At 39.4% G+C, this 21,960-nt stretch overlaps 1 protein-coding gene across 2 annotated transcripts in view; it reads right to left on the bottom strand.

The window, feature by feature from the left end:
• The window catches only part of TRIOBP (TRIO and F-actin binding protein), a 35,103-nt gene that overhangs the window by 7,874 nt on the left and 5,269 nt on the right, over nt 1-21,960 (bottom strand). For both annotated transcript variants that reach the window (XM_032220607.1, XM_032220608.1), the window contains 7 exons: nt 9,698-9,754; nt 9,160-9,228; nt 8,753-8,842; nt 7,221-7,330; nt 5,938-6,469; nt 4,636-4,731; nt 177-324 (listed from right to left, as the gene is read on the bottom strand). In XM_032220607.1, the coding sequence (XP_032076498.1) occupies nt 177-324; nt 4,636-4,731; nt 5,938-6,469; nt 7,221-7,330; nt 8,753-8,842; nt 9,160-9,228; nt 9,698-9,754 (1,102 nt within the window). The remainder of the gene's footprint in view (nt 1-176; nt 325-4,635; nt 4,732-5,937; nt 6,470-7,220; nt 7,331-8,752; nt 8,843-9,159; nt 9,229-9,697; nt 9,755-21,960) is intronic.

Here is a 21,960-nt window from a genome sequence, read left to right as displayed (position 1 = left end):
CTGGCTGGCTATTCTCAAAATGGAAAACTTTTATCAACATGATTGGACGAGGTTTAATATTTAAAAAAAATAGATGGCTAGAATATGCATCTGTATTTTCTTCTTTTAAATCTATATATAGGAAGAAAAAATAAGGATTATGGCTTGGTTTTGTGTGTGCATTGTGTAGCTTCTACCTGCAGCTGTTGCAGCTGCCTCCTCAGACAAAAGACGCTCTTTTTCCTGCCGCAACCGCTCCATCTCCCACTGGTGATGCCGCTGCACTTCTGTCATGACCTGTTGATGGGAATTTTCCATCTCTGCTAAACTGCGCTCACAAGCCTCCTAAAAGAGGAGGGAAGGGGGAGAAGAACGGAAAAACACATTTTAAGTGATGAATTAACAAGAAATGCATCTCTGTTCGCCATAGGGGAGCCCTGAGTACAGATAACCGCAAAAAACTTAAGGGTTACATAATGTATTAAAAAGCATCTATCAGGTTACATGTTAAGACATTTCCACTGGAAAGACTATGTTAAAATGCAGTTTTAATTGAGGAATCAAGACATATATAATTCTGAGGCCGTTAGAAACCATGAAGCAGAAGTCCCATGTTTGGGCTGACATGGGGACAACAAGGCCAGGAAAGCATCAGTATGTCTGCTCAGAAGATCTCCCAAGGCAGAGGTCTTCAAACTTGGCAACTTTAAGACTTGTGGACTTCAACTCCCAGAATTTGACAACTTTAAGACTTGTGGACTTCAACTCCCAGAATTCTCCAGCCAGCAAAACTGGCTGGAGAAGTCTGAGAGTTGAAGTCCACAAGTGTTAAAGTTGCCAAGTTTGGAGACTCCTGCTTTAAGGTAACCCCTACTGAAGGACAGGTTTGACGGTTTTCTGTCAGACTCCCATGACAGCAAAAACCCTGTGCAGATAAAACTGCTTTCATTTACTCAGATCGTACCTCCCCATCAGCAGAATCCAATTAGATAATTGGAGCACTGTCTTGAAAGTTTTCCTGCAATTCTTTTGATCTTGTGGACTCTGAGGGTATGGGCAGCATGCTAGAAGGCATAAGATCTGCCATCTGTTTCCTTCAGGCAGTTCGGGGAATCAACAGCAGGCCTAAGGAGGTAGTTAAGGACTTTGAGGGATGGGGGTGACAAGTACCTCCTGTTTCAGATGGTCATTTCTTGATCTCAAAGATAACACAACTTCTACTGGGCCCAACCTTCTTGCTTTGAAGGTTTGGAAGAATTATGATTTTAGAGATCCCCTTATGGATTATCTCAATCCTTTGGGTCACAGTTCAGACCTGGATGTGGGATGAAGACTATTGCATTATGCTGTTTGTGATATGGATGGTGAGACTATGGTCCTCCTGGTCCTGTTAGATCTCTCAGTGGTATTTATTTTTTTGGATCTTGATTCCCCATGATAATTGGGTTTTTATTTTACCATGATTTTGCTCTTAGAATGGAATAGAATAGAATTCTTTATTGGCCAAGTGTGATTGGACACACAAGGACTTTGTCTTGGTGCATATGCTATCAGTGCACATAAAAGAAAAAATACATTCGTCAAGAATCATAAGGTACAACACTTAATGATAGTCATAGGGTACAAATAAGCAATCAAATAACATTAGGAAACAATCAATATAAATCATAAAAATACAAGTAACAAAGTTACAGTCATGCAGTGGTAAGTGGGAGGAGATGGGTAGATAGGAACAATGAGAAGATTAATAGCAGTGCAGACTTAGTAAATCGATTGACAATGTTGAGGAAATTATTTGTTTAGCAGAGTGATGGCGTTTGGGGGGAAAACTGTCCTTGTGTCTAGTTGTTCTGGTGTGCAGTGCTCTATAGCATTGTTTTGAGGGTAGGAGTTGAAACAGTTTATGTCCAGAATGTGAGGGGTCTGTAAATATTTTCACAGCCTTCTTGGCTATGTAGGCACTTCCACTCAGTAGTATTGAGAGGAGCAACCAAATCCTTGGCTGATCATATATAGGCTTTGCTCTTTGACCCATGTTATTTAATATCTATATGAATCTGGGAGAAATCTGTTTATTCATCATCAGGGATTATCAATATGCTGACAATTATACACCTCCATCTCTGGCCAAGTAGGAGATGCAGTGGATATCCTTACCCAATGACTGACAGCAATAAAATTAATGAAATTAAATCAGTAGAAATCACACTTCAGCCACATGGAACTATTTATGTAGAAACCATTGGATTTGCTGTTGCCTCTGTGCTCACTTTGGATAAGAGTTACACTTCCCTTAAAGGAGCAGGCCTACAAGTTGGGGGTTCCACTGGATAGGATTGGTCCCCATGGGAAACTCTGCCCAACTTCAGCTAGTCTGTGGCTTTTGGGGGGAAGCCTCAGCAACAATGATTCATAACCTTATTACCTTGAGACTGCATTATTACAATGCATTCTACTTAGCCCACCCATAAAGACCACCTGGAAACTGCATGCTGGTGGGTTAGAATATAGAAAATAAGGATGCTGTATTTATTATCAATATGTTTTTAATACAATTCAAGGTGCTGTTATTGTCCTGTATGTACTATATCTATGGGCCCAAAAAGCAGAATCTGATCTTCCTGTTAATTAACCAGGAATGGGAGAAGTAGTCCTATTTCTCTGAGATTAGAGTGCGAGTCTGGAATCAGCCTTTGTGGTGGTGGCTCCATCTCTCCAAAGCATTCTGGAAAGCTGTGAAAACTTTCCATCAGAACTGGCCTTTCTGGTGAGGATTTGGGGTTTGAGCTATGCGCATTGCAGAGTCACTTTCAACTTTGTAATTATAACTGTTAATTGATAAAGGTTTTTAAATATTTAATTTTTTTAAAAGTCACCTAGTGTTTATTGAAGTAATCTGGATATAATGTAAATAAATAAATCTCATGAACAAAGTCAGAGGGAAATAAGTAACAAAGTTAGATATTAACATTTCACATTTTAGTTTGTAAATGTATATGTAAATGTAAAATGTAAGTTTAATCTAAATAACTCAATAACAAGTCACAATACATGTTATGTCTTAGTATCAATAGGAGTATGTGGAGGATTAGCTTTGGGTATCATTTAAAAAAAATCAATTCTATATGTTAGCCTTTTTTAGCCTGTAACTTGTACCTTCCATACTTTTTTCATTTCATTTTTTAAAATTGTTAATAATTAACAGGTACTTTATTTATTTCTAATGTTTATAGCCTGCTCCAATGTATAGTGACCCTGAGAGGCACAGCATTTTCAAGTTTCGATAGACAATCAATTAAAACTATCCACAATCATCATCTTGCTATATTTTAGAATGATTTTATAATTGGTCTAAAAAGCTTTAAGAGTATTATATAATAACACTGAAATATTTTTAATAAAAATAAAGTTAGCAAAAGAAGTTTTAAAAAGTAGAGGGGTCTCCAATTTACAGTTTCAGCTAACAAGTTCAGCCTGTCCAATTACTTATTATATAATTTAGTTGATGATACTAACAGCATCCTATTTTGTGCTATAAACTGTAGATACTCATACTGCCTCAAAGGCAAATACTCTTAACCATATGTATCTTCAACCATCTTATTTAGAAATGCTATACTGTAATTTAACATTATAAAAACAAGACATAATGAACCTTGGTTTCAACCTTCTCTGTTGGTTGTGCAACCAACGAGCAAACTTGACAATTCGCACTGGTTAGAGTTACAGTTTTGCCTGGCCTCAAAAGCACTCCAAATAGCCTTAGCTAAAGTTAAAACAACCATACATTACTGTTTGAAACTAGTTTTTTCAACAAGTCATAGTTACTTTATCTATCCGTTCATTCAATTTTGAAGTCTGTAATCATTGCTAAAAGAAATCCAAAAGTGGGAAGGATTTTTTTTTAAAAAAAAACACACTATTTTAATGAATTCGAGTTGGTGCTAAAAGTCCCCAAGATTTGGTAGAAACTGTGCAGTGGAAATTCCACAGCTGAGTGCCTTCTATTGAAAATACTGTCTTGCGTCAGTGCAGAGTACACTAATGTCCAATACAGCAACTTTGTGAGACTATTCCCACTAAATCTTAGTGGGAATAGTCTCACAGTAAATATGCAAGAGAATCACTCTGTTCAGTTATGGATAACTTAATGGCTTCTGGTCAATATGGAAATAGACATTTCCTGCCTTGTTCTTACTCATATCAGATAAGCAGGCATTTACAATTACCATCACTGGTTGAGATTGAAATGGGGTGAGATGAAACCACACACACACTTTAGCCAACTTGGTAGCTGTTTCAAACCCTACAGCCTCTCAGCTATTGTTGAACTACCAACATACTTTACCCAACATGGTTAACATCAAGAGGTTCTGCAAATCAAAGTTAGCAGCTTCTGGAGCTCCACAGGCTTCCCATTCCTACTTTAAAGACCAGTGCAATGAGAAAGAGCTTGCATTAGAAGTCCTTTCCTTTCCAACATTTGCCATATGTTAAAAGCATTGTCCCACTGTGGCTAAATCAATCATAGATAGCACTGAAAGGAACATGGGCCCAACTGTCTTCATTTCTCTATGCACATTGGCTGGTTAGCGACTAGATTGGAGAAAGAAAAAGCCAGAGAACGTAAAGATTATGTTGGGCTATTATCATTACCTGAGAAATGTATCCTTGGGGCATATGCCCATTTTTATGGAGGTTTGCCTCACTGTGGGAACGCAGGGACTCCAGCTGTGATCTCAGAATTTGGACCTGTTAGAAAAATGATTTAGCAGAATAACAAACCACCACCAAAGAATAATTTTCTGTTAACCTGAATCCCAGGTCATCAGGAAAGGCAAATTGACTTATAATCCATCCACACACCCATGATGTCATGATAACATGTTGGCATGCTAATTCAGTACATCCATTTTAAACTCCTTAATATTTCCCCCTTTTTACTGCTCCAAAATATCATAATCACTGCTGCATGGAAGTCAACTTCTATGTGATAGTGGATTTTAGAAGCTGCTGGCTACATTCAAAAGTCACTTTTTTAGCCAGATGACTATGCTCTGCCCACCATACTCAGACAGCTTCTAAGTACTATGTTGTTTCTGCAAGTAATGAAATATAGAACCGTTCCAGTGATCTGTGTGTGCTGGTTTGTGTCACATTATTATTTAGTCTTATGAGCAAGCCACAAAAGTTGCACAATAGCTTTATAGATGTTTCATTGCCTGTATTAAACTAATGGTTTGTTCCATTTTGCTTTAGTGTGTCAGGAAAATCTAGCTACTGTGGTTTGTGAATCATAGTTTATATTTTATTAAAAAAATGTAGCTGAGCCAGACTTATGCATGTGGAATGGCCAAGTGACTGAAATTTCATTGATGGATGTGTCAAAACTATTCAAAATGAACCTGGCCTGGGACATCTTCTTTGCACAATGTTAAAAGCATGGAAGGGAGACTTTTCCTATTCAATACTGTAGTGTTCTCAGTACACCAGACTGATGGCATGCCATGTGGTTCAGTGGTTAGAATACAGTATTGCAGGCTAACTTTGCCCACAGCCTGGAGTTCAATCCTGACCAGCTCAAGGCTGACTCAGCCTTCCATCATTCCGAGGTCGATAAAATGAGGATCCAGATTGTTGGGGGCAATATGCTGACATTGTAAACTACTCAGTGCTGTAAAGCACTGTGGAGCAGTGTACAAGTCTAAATGCTATTAGTAAGTGCTCTCTCTGCAGAGCTTATGTTTCTCCGTCCTTCTTATTTCAACATGTTTCAAAGAGTCAGCATCAATAGCAGAAACAATTCAGAGAATGTGCACATTTGCATTGTTCAGGCTTGTGAAAAGGACAGAGGTATTTCCTCCCGCACATGTTGACTCAGGACGTTACCACTGGCTACTTCTATTTAGTTTATTTATTTATCTAATTTTAAAAGCACCCATTTCCCTTTTTCTCTACCTCTTTCTCCAGTGCTTCACTTGCGTCCTCAGGGTTCCCTTTGCCCTGGTTCAGCAGCACCATCAGTGGGGCCCGTTTGAAGTCTTTTAGAGGCAGACGTTCCAGCTCCTGCCACTTCTTCTCAATGTCTTCACTTAGCCGACTCCTCTGAGCTTCCGTAAGAGGTTTCTTAGGACAAGGATTCTCTGCTGGGCCATCGGTTTGCAGGCCCCCACTGACTGAAGACTCAAACCACTTGCGCCTCTCTTCCGACCGGAGGGCCAGGTCCCGCTCCAAGTCTTCCCGCTTGACTGCTCCATCTGAACTTCTTGTGCTCCCTCTTGACCGCTGAGGGGATCCCTGATTTAAGGCTAACCGCTGTTGTAAAGGGGATAATTCAACACAGTCAAAAGCCTGTTGCTGCCCTTCAGCTTTCCTGCTGCCAGCTCTGGATATCACCTCACTTCCTGTGTTGGGCTGCAGCTCAGTTCGGAAGGAACTCTTGGGGGACTTATTGTTGCAGAATGAGTTTTCCTTGTTGTGGTCAGATAGCCTGGAACCAGGAGGAAAGCCATGCAAAACTTAGAAGCAGAAATCATTCAGGAAGCGTTTGCAGAAACTGCCTACAGTGTAGATGACACCCAGATCTGGAAGCTACCCAAGTACAGTCAGCCCTATTATCACATTGCATAGTAATTCAAGAGGAACAAGTTCTCAAGAAGTTACAATAACTGGATTGTTGAAATATAACAACACATTTGTGGTGAATAATCCTAGTAAATATTTTCACCTGGCTCAATTGGAGAGAAGGGCAGGCATTCCAGACTGATAGCATTGGATCAGACTGGACAACCTCTGGGAATCGGAAAGAGGCCAAGCACAACAATCTAACTCTTAATCAATATTTAAAGAATGCTATATCCAATCTCATCAGGGCTGGGGAAAAGGGATTTCTGAAATCTAGAGAAGAACTATTGACCAATGCAGACAGTACTGACAGTAGTTTTCTCCACTCAACTCCATAAGAAACCTGTTTTTCACCAAAACCTTCACTCTGTAAGGCTCCTAAAGACTATGCACGACCATTTTGGTTAAGGGGCGGGGTTTCGGGAGGCCAAAAATGCTGTATTCAGGGTATAAAACGCACCCAGATTTTCAGCCTCTTTTTTGAGGGAAAAAGGTGCATCTTATACTCTGAAAAATATAGTATATCTGGCTGAATGCTGGAAAAACACAACTGCTGAAACATTCCTATAGATTGAATTTAATAATTTAATAATTAGAAAGTCTGATGCACCACATACTTTGTGACATCAGGCACACTGGCTGGTCGAATACTCTTTCTTAGAGCTTCAATCCAGTTCCGGCGAATTCCTGATGTCATTGCAGATAATGTAAAAATACCATCTTTAGTCTGGAAAAAAAGAAACACACAAAATATGGCTTAATGATTATAGACCTCAAGTATACCTATGTTTCACCTTCAACATAGGAAAAGTAATGAGGCAAATGGAAGGCAGCATATACTGGCAGCGGAATATATGTAGCTCAGGATTGAACTGCGGAGTCCTTGGTGCTCTCTGAGCTTTGTTGTTTACTTGCAATGTTTCATTTGCCTGAGAAGTTGGGAAATGAAACATTTGTAAGCAAACAAGGGAGCTCAGAGAGTACTGAGACTCCATATGCTAGCAAGTCCTACAAGTACATCTGATTTCAGGTTTGGGTTTTGATAAAACAGGAAAATAGGAAACAGCCAGATTTCAAACAGGATAAAATCACAGAACTTCTTTATTATCTAAGTATTACAGGTATTCCTCAACTTATGACTTGTTACTTAGCAACCGTTCAAAGTAAGGATGATCCCTCCCTCCCCAGCCGTGGGATTCCAAATCTTTTCCTACTGGTTCTATGAGAGAGTGCTTTGCGCACACATGCAGCATTTAAAGACCGCCCTCGGTGTAAGCACTGGTGAGCGGATTGTTGTTTAGTTCAGCTGAGGCACGGTAGTCTGCTGTGCCGCGCGAATCAGCTGAGCTAAAAAACAAGGGAATATAGGACAAGGAACGACGGTGGTGGGAGGGTGGGGCCAACCAGAGGTGGTATTTGCCAGTTCTCCAAACTACTCAAAATTTCTGCTACCGGTTCGCCAGAACTGGTCCGAACCGGCTGAATACCACCTCTGCTTTCCCTAAACCTGATTTTGAATTTACAATGCCCACATCCCCCCATAGAAATGCGCTGGTTGGGTGCTTGGCAACCAGCTCACTTTTACAGTCATTTGCACATATTATATGACTGCACTTATGGCATTGGGGGGCGGGCGCTGGTTTTCAGCATTTACTTCCAGGTCCCTTTAACAACCATTATCATGGTGTTTGATTAATGACCGCTACAAAAAATGCCAAAAAAACCCAAGTCCAGTCATGTGATACCTTAAGATCACAATGATTCACAACTGAAATTATAGCCTCCATTACAGTTCTAAGTCAACTAACTGTAACTAAAGCTGGATCCCACTTGGTTTAACCCTCTGTTCAACAGTATTTAGGCAAACTGCAGGCTACTCCATTTTGGAAAACTTCAGCTGGGTCAATTCTACTCCGTCTCTTGGCAAACTTTCCTTTCTGTTATAACTTTATGACTGCAGTTTAGAAAATAATTTCAATTCACAAGGTAAATTGCCATCCTTTGCATTTACATCATTATAGTGGCTAAACAGAAGCATCTTCTCCACAACAGAATTAAAGAATGTTAGAGAATTTCTTGCTGGATTCAGTAAACTATGTGGCCTTTTACTTCATTTCCAAGCACTTTTATTTCATTTCTGAGCACTTACATTTATCTGGAAACCATAATTCCTCTGCACTGCATATTCTGTCACATCGGTGCAAGTTCGTAGGTCAATTTCTCCATCTAGATCATCTGCCTGAAAAGACCTCCAGAACGTAAGTGTTATGCAAATCATCTAGTCCAGGAATTTCCTATCTCCAATCTACAACATTTCCAGCCTACTGGAGCCTCCTCCTTCATCTTATGTGCTTCAGCTAAATAATTATTTCCAAGCTAGGCAATCCCATATTATCTTTTCAGTGTATAGAGAAGTACATGACACTTCTTTGTCACTTTTAAATAAGCACATCACTTCTACTTTCCCCCCAAGGAAATACATACAATCGTTATACAGTACTCTTCCCTTGAATACCACATCCAAAAGATTCCATGCAGGCTAGGTCACTTTCTTACCTCTTCAGCATTGGAGTCCCTGTAGTACTTCAGGCTTGAATCTGTCAGCACAAACCAATGCTTTGTCCACTGTTGGCCAAACCATCAACCAAAGGAGAACAGGAAGACAAAATATAAGATGTGTTTGTTCTCAAAAAAAACCTTTCAACACCTATACTGCTTAAAAAGCACTCAGCCTCAGGTGTAGCCACTTAATTATGAAAAAGGGCTCTCCCAATTTATTTGTCAGCCATTTTTAACAAGGAACATACAACAGAATTGTGAAGACATGTTAGGCAAAGTATCCATTTTGGTATTTTATGGATACATATAATGCATTTATGATACAAAGCAAAAGCTTCTGTAAAGCATTACATTTGACTATAAAGAAAAATCAAAAGCATATTTAGTTTCCACATTTTAAAAAAGGGGTTGGCATAAAACCATTATTTCAGTGGGAATAGAAGAAAAAAAAGAGCAAGAGTAAGAAGTAGAGTCCTAATAATTCTTCAAATGGAGAGGTGGGGATGATTGGGCTCCAATAATTCTTCCACCTTACCTCTCCTGGCTCATCCAATATGGACATCCATCCCTTCTTGAAATTCAGAAGATCTGGCTGGAAAGAGAGATGAGGACAGAACAGATTTAATACAGAGCACACAAGATTAAACTGACCAATCCCTGTCCTTGTTCTCTCCAGTATGCAATGATTATCATTCATAAATTTTGACAAAGAAGGTGGCACAATAGGACCTTTCCGTGCATTCTAGAACAGTGCCCCCCCCCCAACCTTTTGGGCACCAGGGACCAGTTCCGAGGAGAGAAATTTTTCAGTGGGCCAGAAGGGGCATGGTTTTGCATGCTGCCTGCACCCCACAGATGGGGCTTCATTTTGCGTGGCCCATTTTCCGGCATGCCACAACCCAGTGCCAATCCACAGACCGGCGGTTGGGGACCTGGGTTCTAGAAGATGGAAAAGACTAGATTGAAGCATACATTGGGGAAGTGTACAATAAACCCTTGAAAACATGAAAAAGAAGTCACACATAGATCCATTACTACATTCCCCCCCTCCCCCCCCCCGCATATGACTAATTAACTCTGCTTTACAACTACAAGTAACTCTCAAAGATTAGTTTCTGGGTTTTTTATTTTAGCCTTCTGGGAATTGTAATAATAAGAAAAGGATTCAGATGAAAGGGTTTCCTTCCTTAAAGCTCTTACTTGGTTTCTATGCAGAAAGAAGATGAGAGACCACGTCCTCTACAGTATATCTCCCCAATCTATCTACACAATCAGCCAGACCTCTTTTATGTATTCAAAACATCCACATCCCCCCATTTCCCTGAATCACAAGAATGTACATTAAAACACAAAGAATAGCAAGCATCTACACTTACAGCTTCCAGAATATCTAGGAGGCTTATAAGCTTATTTAAAAACAACAGGCACGCAAACAGGTCTTTCTCACTGTATCACTATATAAATGCCTTTAGGGGAATAATAAGGATTACTGCTTTTCCTGTATTACAGTTGTAGAACTAAAAAGAAACTTTTTTGTTGGCCCAAATTCACTTATTAGATGTGTAGTAAAAGTGGTACTGAACCCTAAAGCAAAGTGAATTTATTGTCGCTCTAAAATAGAGGAAGGCTTTGTTCTTAATATAGTGTGTGTGAATATACATGTTGTCTATATGTTCTGGACTAGCTGACTATATTTGGTCAGATTTCTGTTACATTCCATTTTCAAAGAATTAAAATATAATTTTATTTATTACTTAATACCCTGACTTTCCTCAGGGTAGATAAGCATTTATTGCCATATAAGCTGTTATGATACGGTACATACATGATATGCTACTTATTCTATTCTTGGCTCCATTTCCCACTTGCTTATGGCAGACAAAATTAGAGATTTTAACCAAAAAAAAAAAAAAACTTTCCTAAGTTCTGGTAATTCATAAGGCAGGAACAACATATAAAAAGTGAGCTGTATTGTTTTAACAGCTTCATGTACTGGTGTTATTTAACATTAATGTTGTTTGTACAATACATTTATTAGCTCATACGTATTAAATTTGTTTGCATAACCACATTAAATCTCAAATAAATTAGTAATCACATCTCTGATAATTAGATAGATATAATGCAGCAACAACAATACAGAAATTGTTTGTCACTGCCTTCTTTTGGGTTGTTTTCTTGATTTCATAACGTTGCCTACAGCCCTGGCAATCCATGGGGCTCCCCATCCAGGACCAGGTCAGAAGCTCCTTTCTCTGAGACATTTTAAAAGGTGCTTAATCCATAGTGATTGATTAATAAACACATTTAAATTTACCTATATGAATAAGTAATTAGACTTGAAATCAATGAACTACCCACATTTTTTCCAGAAAAGACACATTTTTTTCATCATTTACACAAATTATAGGCAGCATCTTTTTGTGTATTTGCAAAAAAAAATATGAACTTTTTTTTAAAAGGCTATCATCCTGCACTATGAATCACATCTTTTTAAAAAAATGCATTTTCCTTTTTCCTCGTACAAGACACGGTGCAAACAAATCATAGTTAAGCTTTGCTTAACATAGGAGGTGTAATGTATAAATATTAAAATCACTCACTCAAGGCTATGGCACAAGTCAGATTTGAGAAAAAAACTTAATGTAAAGCAGGCAGTAGAAACTTCTCAGGTGAGCCAGAAGCTTTCCACCTTTGCTATTCCCTTCCTGTTTCTGCTAGCAAACTCTTACACCTCATAAACATAGGTAGGGTGGATGCCATTCAAACCAAATTTGTAACGCCACACATGCCAGCTGTTGCTGCACCCCAACCAGTTTGGCTTCCTAGTTCAGGACAGCTGCCATAGGAAGATCTCTCTGGTTTCAGACAAACAAAAAGGATACTAACCCCCTTCAAACACAGAACACAACAGTATTTGGATGCACTATGTAGTTCTAGTGTCATAATAAAGCAAAATAAGACGCCAACAAAAATATTTAAATCGGTTATATAAGCTCTGTTTACACAAGCAAAATGAGCCTAGGCTTCAAACCCTATAGAATATATGGAATAATATATCCATACCAGAGATCTGTCTGCAGCAAGAAAAGCATTTATAGAGAAACCATCCAATGACTTCATCTGCCACATTCTCCACTCAGGGATACAGTATTTAGAAGCAGTTCTTGGATGGATCCTCAGATGTCGCTGACTTTCCAATACTTCTAAGAAAGGATCAAGTTGAGTCTGCCCATTCAGCTGGAAGGAAACTTTCTCTGCTTCCATCTCAAAGGACTGAGTTTGGTTACACCCAAGCTGATGGGCAGGCCTACCGAAGCATGCTATGCCCATCCCTGATTGTACAACCTGATTTGATACGGGGGAAGGCCACCTGTTGCTACAACTACGAATCCCAACCTATCATTTCGGTTAGCTTTGTAGATGGCTTCCAACACAAATGTGACTTAGTTTGCTGAGGTGCAGAAACTTGATATCAATAGGAAAACACAAAGAAAAAAAACACTACATGGAAACTAGAGCCGGGAAAGCAAGGTTTTATCATCCCTATGTTTCTAGCCACTGGAAATGAGAGATGGTGTCCAGACATTGAATGTGTGAAGACAACAGGGAAATTAGGATCTTTTCTATGTACATCCTCAGTATTTGTCCATTGGTATTTAATAGATGGTAGTTCTTAGGTTTCTTAGCATAGCAGGAAATGCTAATACCTTTTGGTACCCAGCAAGATTTCTGCCATTCTTGACTTGGAAAAAGAGACTTTAAAAAAAGAAATGTTTAATTTTTAAAAAAGCATCAGCTAATGACATTGTTTTTACTTTCCAATGCCAATCAGCTCCACAAGTACAGGTAGTTCTCAGCTTACAACAGTTCATTTAGTAACGGTAGTTCAACGTTACATAGGCACTGAAAAAAGTGACTTATGACCATTATTCATACTTATGACCATTGCAGTTCACCGATAAATGCGCAGCGAGAAAACCGCGATGTCGAAATCACGCCCACATAGGCGCACCGACAAAAGTGCACCATCAACAAACAACACGAAAACAACGTAAGAACTCTAACCCTAACCCTAACCCTAACCCTTACCTTAACCCTAATTGTGCTTTTGTCGGTGCGACTTTGTGGGCGTGATGTCAACGTTGCGGTTTTATCGCCGTGGTTTTGTGGGCGCGCTGTTGTCGGGTGCACATTTGTCGGGTCACGTCAGTGTCCCTGGCTCCTGGGATCACCTTTTGTGACCTTTTAAAAAGATAAATCAATGGGAAATCCAGATTTGTTTAACAACCATATTACTAACTTAACAACTTCAGTGATTCATTTAACAACTGCGACAAGAAAGGTTGTAAAAACAAGGCAAAATCCAGTTAACAACTATCTCGCTTGGCAATGAAAATTCTGGGCTCAATTGTGGCCATAAGTCAAGGATTATCTGTATTTTTTAAAAAAAAATTAAAATGATGGACGGCTGCTACCAGAGTTTTATTTGGATGTATGCCAGTTTAAAAAAGGATAAAAAAATATAACAGGCAGCACCTTGCAGGAGAAGGGAGATGAAATTATCCCATCTGAATGAGGAAGAGCCCCTATTTCAGAGTAGCTATTGCACAACAGGGGATACGATCTATTCTCAAACTGGTCCTTGCACTTCCGACTGTTGCAGTGTCCTTGTGGCCATGTGATTGTGATCCAGGCACTTGGCAACCAAGTTCCATCTATAATGTTTGCAGCATCCCAGAGTCACATGATTGCCATTTTGGACCCAGATTGGGCACAAATTGTGGACTCTGTAGACCACTTAGAGAAGGCCGTAAAGCACCGTGAAGCCGTATACAAGTCTAAATGCTATTGCTATTGGTGGGCTTCCCAATCAGCTTCCCACAAGCAAAGCCAATGAGGAAGTTGGAGTTCCTTAATGACTGCATGATTCACTTAGCAACTGGGGCAAAAAGGCTAGTAAAAACAAGGTGTGGCCATGTGATGGTTCTCTTAAGACCACTTCACTTAACGACATAAATTCTAGTCCTGATTGTGGTCAAAAAGTGAGGACTGCCTCTAGCCTACCACTCTAAAGAGATTTATTTCAATTTCAATAGATTCCTACATGCCAGACAAGTAAGGACAATCAAAGTCATGAAGAAAATGTGTAAAATTTTGTTTCTGTACCTGAAAGAGCTGCAGGGTAATTTTCTTGCCTATTAACTAAGTCTCATGTATGCATTCTACCATAATATTTTATAGCAGTAATTTTATTTGTTTCCTAATACAATCTGATAGCTTATTAGTAACCTTGACTATCACTAAGTATTGTATCTTTTTATTCTTGATGAATGTATTTTTGTTCTCCTTATGTACACTGAGAACATATGCACCAAAGACATATTCCTTGTGTGGCCAATCACACTTGGCCAATAAAGAATTCTATTCTATTTTACCTGGTATCTATGCAATGGATTCAAAATGGTGGGAATCAATGTCTTTTTAAATGACCTAAGACCAAAGTCTTGGAAGGACCAATTATTCTCTAGGAACTTCAACAACTACACTAGGACCTTCCACATACGTTACATATAATTCCGATCGTTTCCCATCAAATTATAGAAGAGCTTTAAAATATCATATCATCCTTGACTTACGATCATAATGGTGACCAGAACTTCTGTTGCTAAGCAATGCAGTTATTAAGTGAGTCATCCCCAACTTTACAACTGATACCACCTGTCTCCCATGGCACCTGCCCAACCAATTTGATCCTGCAGAGTTGGTGTACTCGTAAACAATGTTATCTAATGGGATCCTGGAAATCTGCCTTCTCTCTGCAGCAGCAACTGCCCTCTGAAACAAGGGTCACAAGCAAAATTCAGATGGCCCTGATTCTAATGGCCCCATTATGATAAAAGGGGCTACTTCTAGCTCCCCATGACCAAGCCTTAAGAACTAGCCCATACAAAAATTGAGAAGACAGCAACAGACAGCAAATGCCGTTCTTACAAAGAAGTGGGAGAAATGGTGGATGCCAAGTTAGCTGTTGGAAGAGGCTTGCACTGACGGACTACAAATGGCATGACAAACTATGGTTTTGGAGGGGGGGAGGGAGAGGCTCTTTCTCAAGAAGCTAAAAGACGAATCAGCTTTGAATCCTTGGTATGCCAAAAGAGCCCCTCCCTTCTGCAACCAGCACCAGATTCCATCACAATGGCGCATTAGAATATCTGCAAGAAATACCATTTGCCTGCGAGCAAAAACCTGGTGCAACCACAAAATAGACAAAGTAATAGCCAATGATGAAGCTAAAGTGCTCTGGGGTTCTATAATTCAAACAGACAAGCACCTGCCACATAACACAGTAAGAGTTATTGATAAGATAAACAAGAAAAAAAAGTCTGGATACTGGACCTGGCAGTACCTGGAGACAGCAGAAAAGAAGTGAAGGAACTAGAGAATATTACAAAATACAAAAACATGCAAATGGCAGTAGAACAATTGTGGCAAAAGAAAGCAAAGATAGAACCAACATCTCTTAAGTTGTCATTTTTTTTTTGTAATACAATTTTATGGAATAGTTGATCTTGGCATCTTCTACATATACAGGTATTGTATACATCGGGGGGTGGGGTGGGGGTGTCAAACTCAATTTCATTGGGAGCCACATTAGGGTTGTGTTTGATCTCGGGGTGGCTGTTTCCAGGGCAGTCCCGCAGGCCAGATTTAAGCACCCCGGAGACCAGATCTGGCCTGTGGGCCTTGACTTTGACACTAACAATTAACAAGAATAGTAGAAAAGATGTGTCCTACAAGAAAACAACCATCAGCAAATTAAATAACATCATAAGTATTACATTTCAGCCTAAAACAACATGCTATAAGATAGAATGGAATAGAATAACAGAGTTGGAACGGACCTTGGAGGTCTTCTAGTCCAACCCCCTACTTAGACAGGAAACCCTATACTACATGTAGTAAAGTGTGTGTGAGTGTGTGTATGTAGACGTACTCATGTGCATTTCACAAATCCTCCTGCAAGTCTGAAGAGGCCTATGCTGCATGAGATTAAAAAGAATAAAATTTGCTTACCCTGCTAAAATGAAGTTGATCAGGAATATGATAATAGTGTGCAAGTACGCCAAGAATGTAAATACCAAAGAAGGAGAGGAATTGCTTAGGATGGCAAAAGGGGAGAAGAAGAAGAAAGGAATGCTCATAAGACATCGACCAAGTGTGAGGTCTAGTAGTTTTACAGCAAGATTGCATAAAAGGGGAGTCAACAGTTCCTGAGAGAATGACAAATATCTTAGATGTCTGAGAGGTTTGGGAGCCACCTCTCATGCTCCTAAGCATAAAAACTAAATAATAAAGCCATAATGTTTCTGAAGTTTCCTCCAAGTCAAAAAGTCAAAAGCCACGGGGAAAAAAGGGAGGCTAAATAAGTCAGGAATCTTTGGAGCACAATTTAATAATAATAATAAATAAAACCTAGCTCAATGAAATTGCTGAGCAGTTTAAGCAGACTGGTTTTCTGGCCAAATTGGTTTCTTTGCCTATGGCTATTTCACAGGATTATGGAGAGGATTAAAATGGCACAAAGTCCATGCAAACTTTGGACGCCAAGTCAAGAGAAAGCATAAAGCAACCTGTAGCATGGACATTAGGACAACCCTCCAATTCCATTCCTACTTTCGATTTACAGTGGCTTATCTTGGCAGGGAAAGGCATAATCTTTTTCACATGCAAGTCAAACATATACTGCCAAAAGCAATTAGTAAATTTAAATAGACAAAAGTTAGTACACTAATTCCCTGTTACCCAGGCGTTTGGTCGCAAGAGCTGACCAAATAATAATATAAACTTGATGAAAAGGAGGTGAGTTCAAATTTCACTGTTGTCGGTGGCTGTGCAATCTACCTTTCCTCAACTTAAGACTTTCAGATACACAAGACATCCTACTATTATTAGCCAGCATAGCTCTGGGTAGTCCACACACCTGAGTCTATAATGATGAATTAGTTAATTAAGGGATTACTCAATGGATACATTAAAGCATTCTTGGTCACTGTGCAGTTATGCTAAAACGAAACTGAGCCATCTGCAGCAATGATCTGATTCTAACCAAACTTCATGATCCGACATAAAAGGCTGCTGTTATCTACAATCTCTCTGAACTTCACATTCTCCAATATACCTGAAATTGGAAAACAACAACCTGCTTGTGTTTTTCAGAAATGAGGTTACAGAACCCAATTGAAAGTATTTCACAAAATCCATCAAATCAGAATGGTTCATCACAATTAAATAGTGCATCCACCCAAAAGCAAACAGGACTTCGTAACTAGGGCAGAGAAAAAGCAAGCAAACAACAAGCCCTTTAATAAAAAGGTTATGTGACAGAGAATGAGAAATGTTCTGGACACAGCGCTAGAGAAAACCAAACATGGCATTGCGTTCTCCACCTTAACCACAACAATTTCTGTACTTCAAAAAATAAATCCGGCTTTCTCTACCTGACGCCTTACTAACAATGTGTTGGGACTGTCATAATCAAAACCCACAGCTCAACATATCTTGAGGATACCAAGCAGTGGTGGGTTTCTGCCGGTTTGCATTGGATCGGGGGAACCGGATGGTTAAATTTACCGATCTGGTGAGAGGAGGTTCGACCGGTGGACCCAGAAGTAACTTCTGGAATGCCTGCCCCAGCCCTGTCACTCCTCACTCCCGCCCCCGCCCGTCCGGAAGCTGCTCCATCGTTCGCTCCCCCCACCCGTCCGCACTATCCTAACCCAATTTGGTGTCAAGTCCCATACCTGGCAGTGGAGGTAGTGAACGGAGAAGCATGGAGAGGTCCAGCGGCACAATCCACCAGACAGCAGCGGCAAGCTCAGGAATTTTCTCCTGGATTCCTCTCTATCATGCCTCCTCCGATCTCCCAAAGTTCTTTCACCAGCATGTGACAGCTTTCTACTGGATTCCTCTCTCTCCTGCCTTCTCTGATCTCCCTAATTTCGGCCCTTAATCCTCCAGTTGTCTATTTTGGGGAGGTTTTCCCCTCCCCCCCTTTCATAGGAGTCCCAAAAAAATTTGCCACATGGCTTGGGGGTGGTGGTCATGTGACTAAGTGTGCATGAGTGATGTCAAGTTGGCCATACCTGCCCGGTCACATGACTGCCAACCCACGCCCACAAAATAGGCCACACCCACAGAATAGGTTCTAAAAAAATTTGAAACCCACCACTGCTACCAAGCTAAGAACATCTATTAAAGGCCTGACCAAGATTTAATTTTTTCTTTAGAGCAGCACTGAATTACTCTGGCAGTGTACAATCTTTGGGTGAACAAAGGTCACACATAACATTTGAGGGGGAAGTGAGAGTGACTCACTTCCCCCTCAGGTTGGGGCTGAGTTTTATTTATATATATATGTAGTCCTTGAATTACGGCCATACATGACCCTGGAGTTATGGTTATAAGTCATTAAAAGGGTCACTGTGCGACCGTACCTGATTTTACAATCTTTTTTGCAGCGGTCATTAAACAAACCTGTTTTACTGAATGGGTGTGGGGAGGAATTGGTTTTGGTTTTTTGCCAAAAACCAGCTGAAAACTGACCAAAAAAACCCCACTGAAAATTGTGGTCACATGAATTCTGGAACTGGGTCATAAGTAGTTTTTGGAAGGTCTGCTAGAATTTATTAAGTAAAGACTACCTATACATATAAGTTTCATTAAAAGATTTTTAAAAGAATATACAAATTAACCAAGAACTAATATAAAGTAAAGAAAGAGAAGAAAGGAGAAGAGAGAAAAATAGACAAAAGGGCCAAAAGATAAAAAGAAATAGAAGAAACTTCTGATTTTCTTTGCAGCAAATACACGAACAATTACAACATTCTCTCATATTCTATGTCTGTAAAATGGAAAGACCTCTTTTTTTCTATTAACTATTTTTTAAAATCATCAAAACCAAGTTCTTTTTTTCCTGATTTATGTCTATAAGGGTTTTCAGGCAGCAATAAAATGCTGAGGGCTGAGTTTTGGAACATTTCACCTTAATTTAGTGACGCATCTATTTAGCCAGTATTTCATCCTAGTCATACCCACAGGAACATTAAGGAACATCAAGCAACCTGAAAAAGGATACCTGAGGACTGCAAGCAACTTTAGAGATTTAGCACACCTGGCTCTGCTGACCTGGATTCAAATTTCCAGCTTCAGAGCTTCATCTATACAACCTAGTTACTTTGCTCCCTCTTGCAAGACTTAGCACATTTTTCAACATTACTTGTGGTTTAAACTTGGAAGAAACTCTATATATGAGATATTATCATTCAAGGATACTAAATCAACTTGAACTGTTAAGAGATTTTGAGTTTATTTATAAAAGAGTTGCATGTAAATGTCTTTAACATTAGAAAGCAAAGTTAAAAAATATTTTTACCCCACTTCACTGCAGATATAAACATCCTTATGCAAAACAGTATAATTTGCATAGGAAAAATAAGCTCATTTTTTTTCTAAAATGCTATAATAATGAATGGCTACCTTTGGCTGCACTGGACCAGACTACTGCAAGGTCATTCCAATTTGCAAATTCAGATCTGGAACCATCACTGTAAGATGTACCAGTCAAAGTAATTTTACACATAGATATTGCAGAAGTATAACCTATTTGTGGGTTTGAAAAATACAACTTTTGCTGTACATTTTTTTAAAAAAGCAATGTCTCCTGATATGTTTTTCTGATAGGTTGTTAATATTTATTGTTTCTAGTTCAGGTGGGCTAGAAGCTGTGTGAGCTTTGCCCCAGTTTCATTGTCCCCCTCACAACTTCTGTCCTCCCTTTCTAGTCCAGATTGTTCCTGAAAAGGTGATGGGCTGGGTTGTGGAAAGGCATATGGGGCAGGGGAGGACTAATGCTGAAACAATTGAAAGTTTGTTTGGGGAAAAAGGTGGGGGGAAAGGAAGAAAGGCTAAACTGCAGACAAAATTCTCCCAGCTCCATTTCCCCTGCAGCTTCTAGCTCACCTGGGCTACAAAGGGAGGCGGGCAGGAAGCTGTGAGGAGGGAAATGAAGCTGGGACAATTGTTATTCTTGTGCCCTATCCATCATCGGATGTTGTCAATTTTATTTTTATAATTTTTATAGAAGTATCAAATTCAGAAAAGTGAGCCTTAGTGTATATTTCATAGATATGTTTATTTGTGATGTGTACATTGGAATGGACCGTTTATAAGACATTCTTATATAATCACCTGTGTATACAGGTAGTCCTCGAATTGCAACCACAATTGGAATGGAAAATTCAACATTAAGTGGTGCAGTCGTTAAGCAGGACACCCATTTGACTGCGACCTTTCCTGCCAGCTTCCTCACTGACTTTGCTTATCGGAAGCTGGCTTGGAAGATTGCAAATGGCAATCACATGATTGCAGGATGCTGATCATGATTATGTAACCATGATGGGATGCTGTGGCCTTCATAAATACGACGACTAGGTTATTTTCAGGGCCCTCATAACTTTGATCAGTCGCTTATCAAAAGTGTGTAAGTTGAGGCATATTTAATTTGTATAAAAAAGAGGCAATAGCCAATTTCTTTTTAAAAGTTCCTTTGATTTACATTGATTTAAAAATTGATTTAATTTACATCTGAGCAGAATCAGAAAGAAAGACACTGTTGAGGAAGAGAAAGATGCTTCATCCTTCGCCTGCATAGCTAGGCCATTCTGAAAATGGACCCAAAAGGAGGATAAAAATATCAAATCCAGCCTAAATATCTGGCTGACTGTGTGATGAACTATACTAATAAAAAACAAAAGAGAACAATGTTCAGCTCAATTCTGTCTTAGGTTTTGGTATTAGCAATTTGAGAAGTAGCAAAAAAAATTTCATTTACTGTGTGGAATATAAAACACGTGTAACAGAAGAGATTCTAACGTAATGATATACACTAGACATCATTCATTAAACTTGCCTTAATTCTTTTTAAAGCATGACTACAGAAATTAGGAATAGATCATGCAAACAAGCAAACATGTATTAGATTCTGCCAACCATTGGTTGTGTTTTTTTTATAACTACTCTCCATGAAAATACATACCGGTAGTTCCTTACTCAAGTTACTTGCATAAATCATATTGATGCAACTCTTTTCGTTTAAATAAATGCTCACTAACTCTAATGCCTAGATTGTTTTCATAGAAATAGTTAATGGAAAAGACAAGAATAGATTGAGTGACAAGGCTCTTGCCATAATGCTAAAGCAGGAGTTTTCCATTAAAAGAATAAATAGCCTCAAACTCCTGTATTTCCAAGTTCACAATAATCAGAACTCCCAATTCTTATACATGCCAAGTCTTAAAATTATATCATACTAGGCCAAGGGTTGGCAATCACCGAGCCATCATTATTTGCATTATTTTTGGTGGATAAAGTTGAAAAGATGTATTTTGACTACTTGTATATTATTTTGGAATATTTGTAGATCTTGAACATGTCCACAAGATGTCTGCAGAGATGACAACTATAGTTGCTTAATGGTCCCATACTTGAGGAAAATATTTAATGCCTCCTTCAGGGGAATATCCCCTTCCACCAGGGGTGAAATCTACTTACCTTCGCTACCGGTTTGCAAATGTGAGTGCGCAAGTGCATGTGCTCCACTCGCATGTGCCATCTCTGCGCATGCGCAGGACCTTCCGTACATGTGCAGAATGTCAAAAACAGATGTGATGATGTCTGGGTGAGTGGGCAGAGCCTGCTATTGAGCGCGCCTGCAAAGGTAAGTAGAGCAGCGAGGGG

This window comes from Thamnophis elegans, chromosome 7 (genome assembly GCF_009769535.1).
Source record: "Thamnophis elegans isolate rThaEle1 chromosome 7, rThaEle1.pri, whole genome shotgun sequence".
NCBI classification, from domain to species: Eukaryota; Metazoa; Chordata; class Lepidosauria; order Squamata; family Colubridae; genus Thamnophis; species Thamnophis elegans.
The sequence above is the reverse complement of the archived record's forward strand: the minus strand, read 5'-3'. Positions and strand labels throughout refer to the sequence as shown.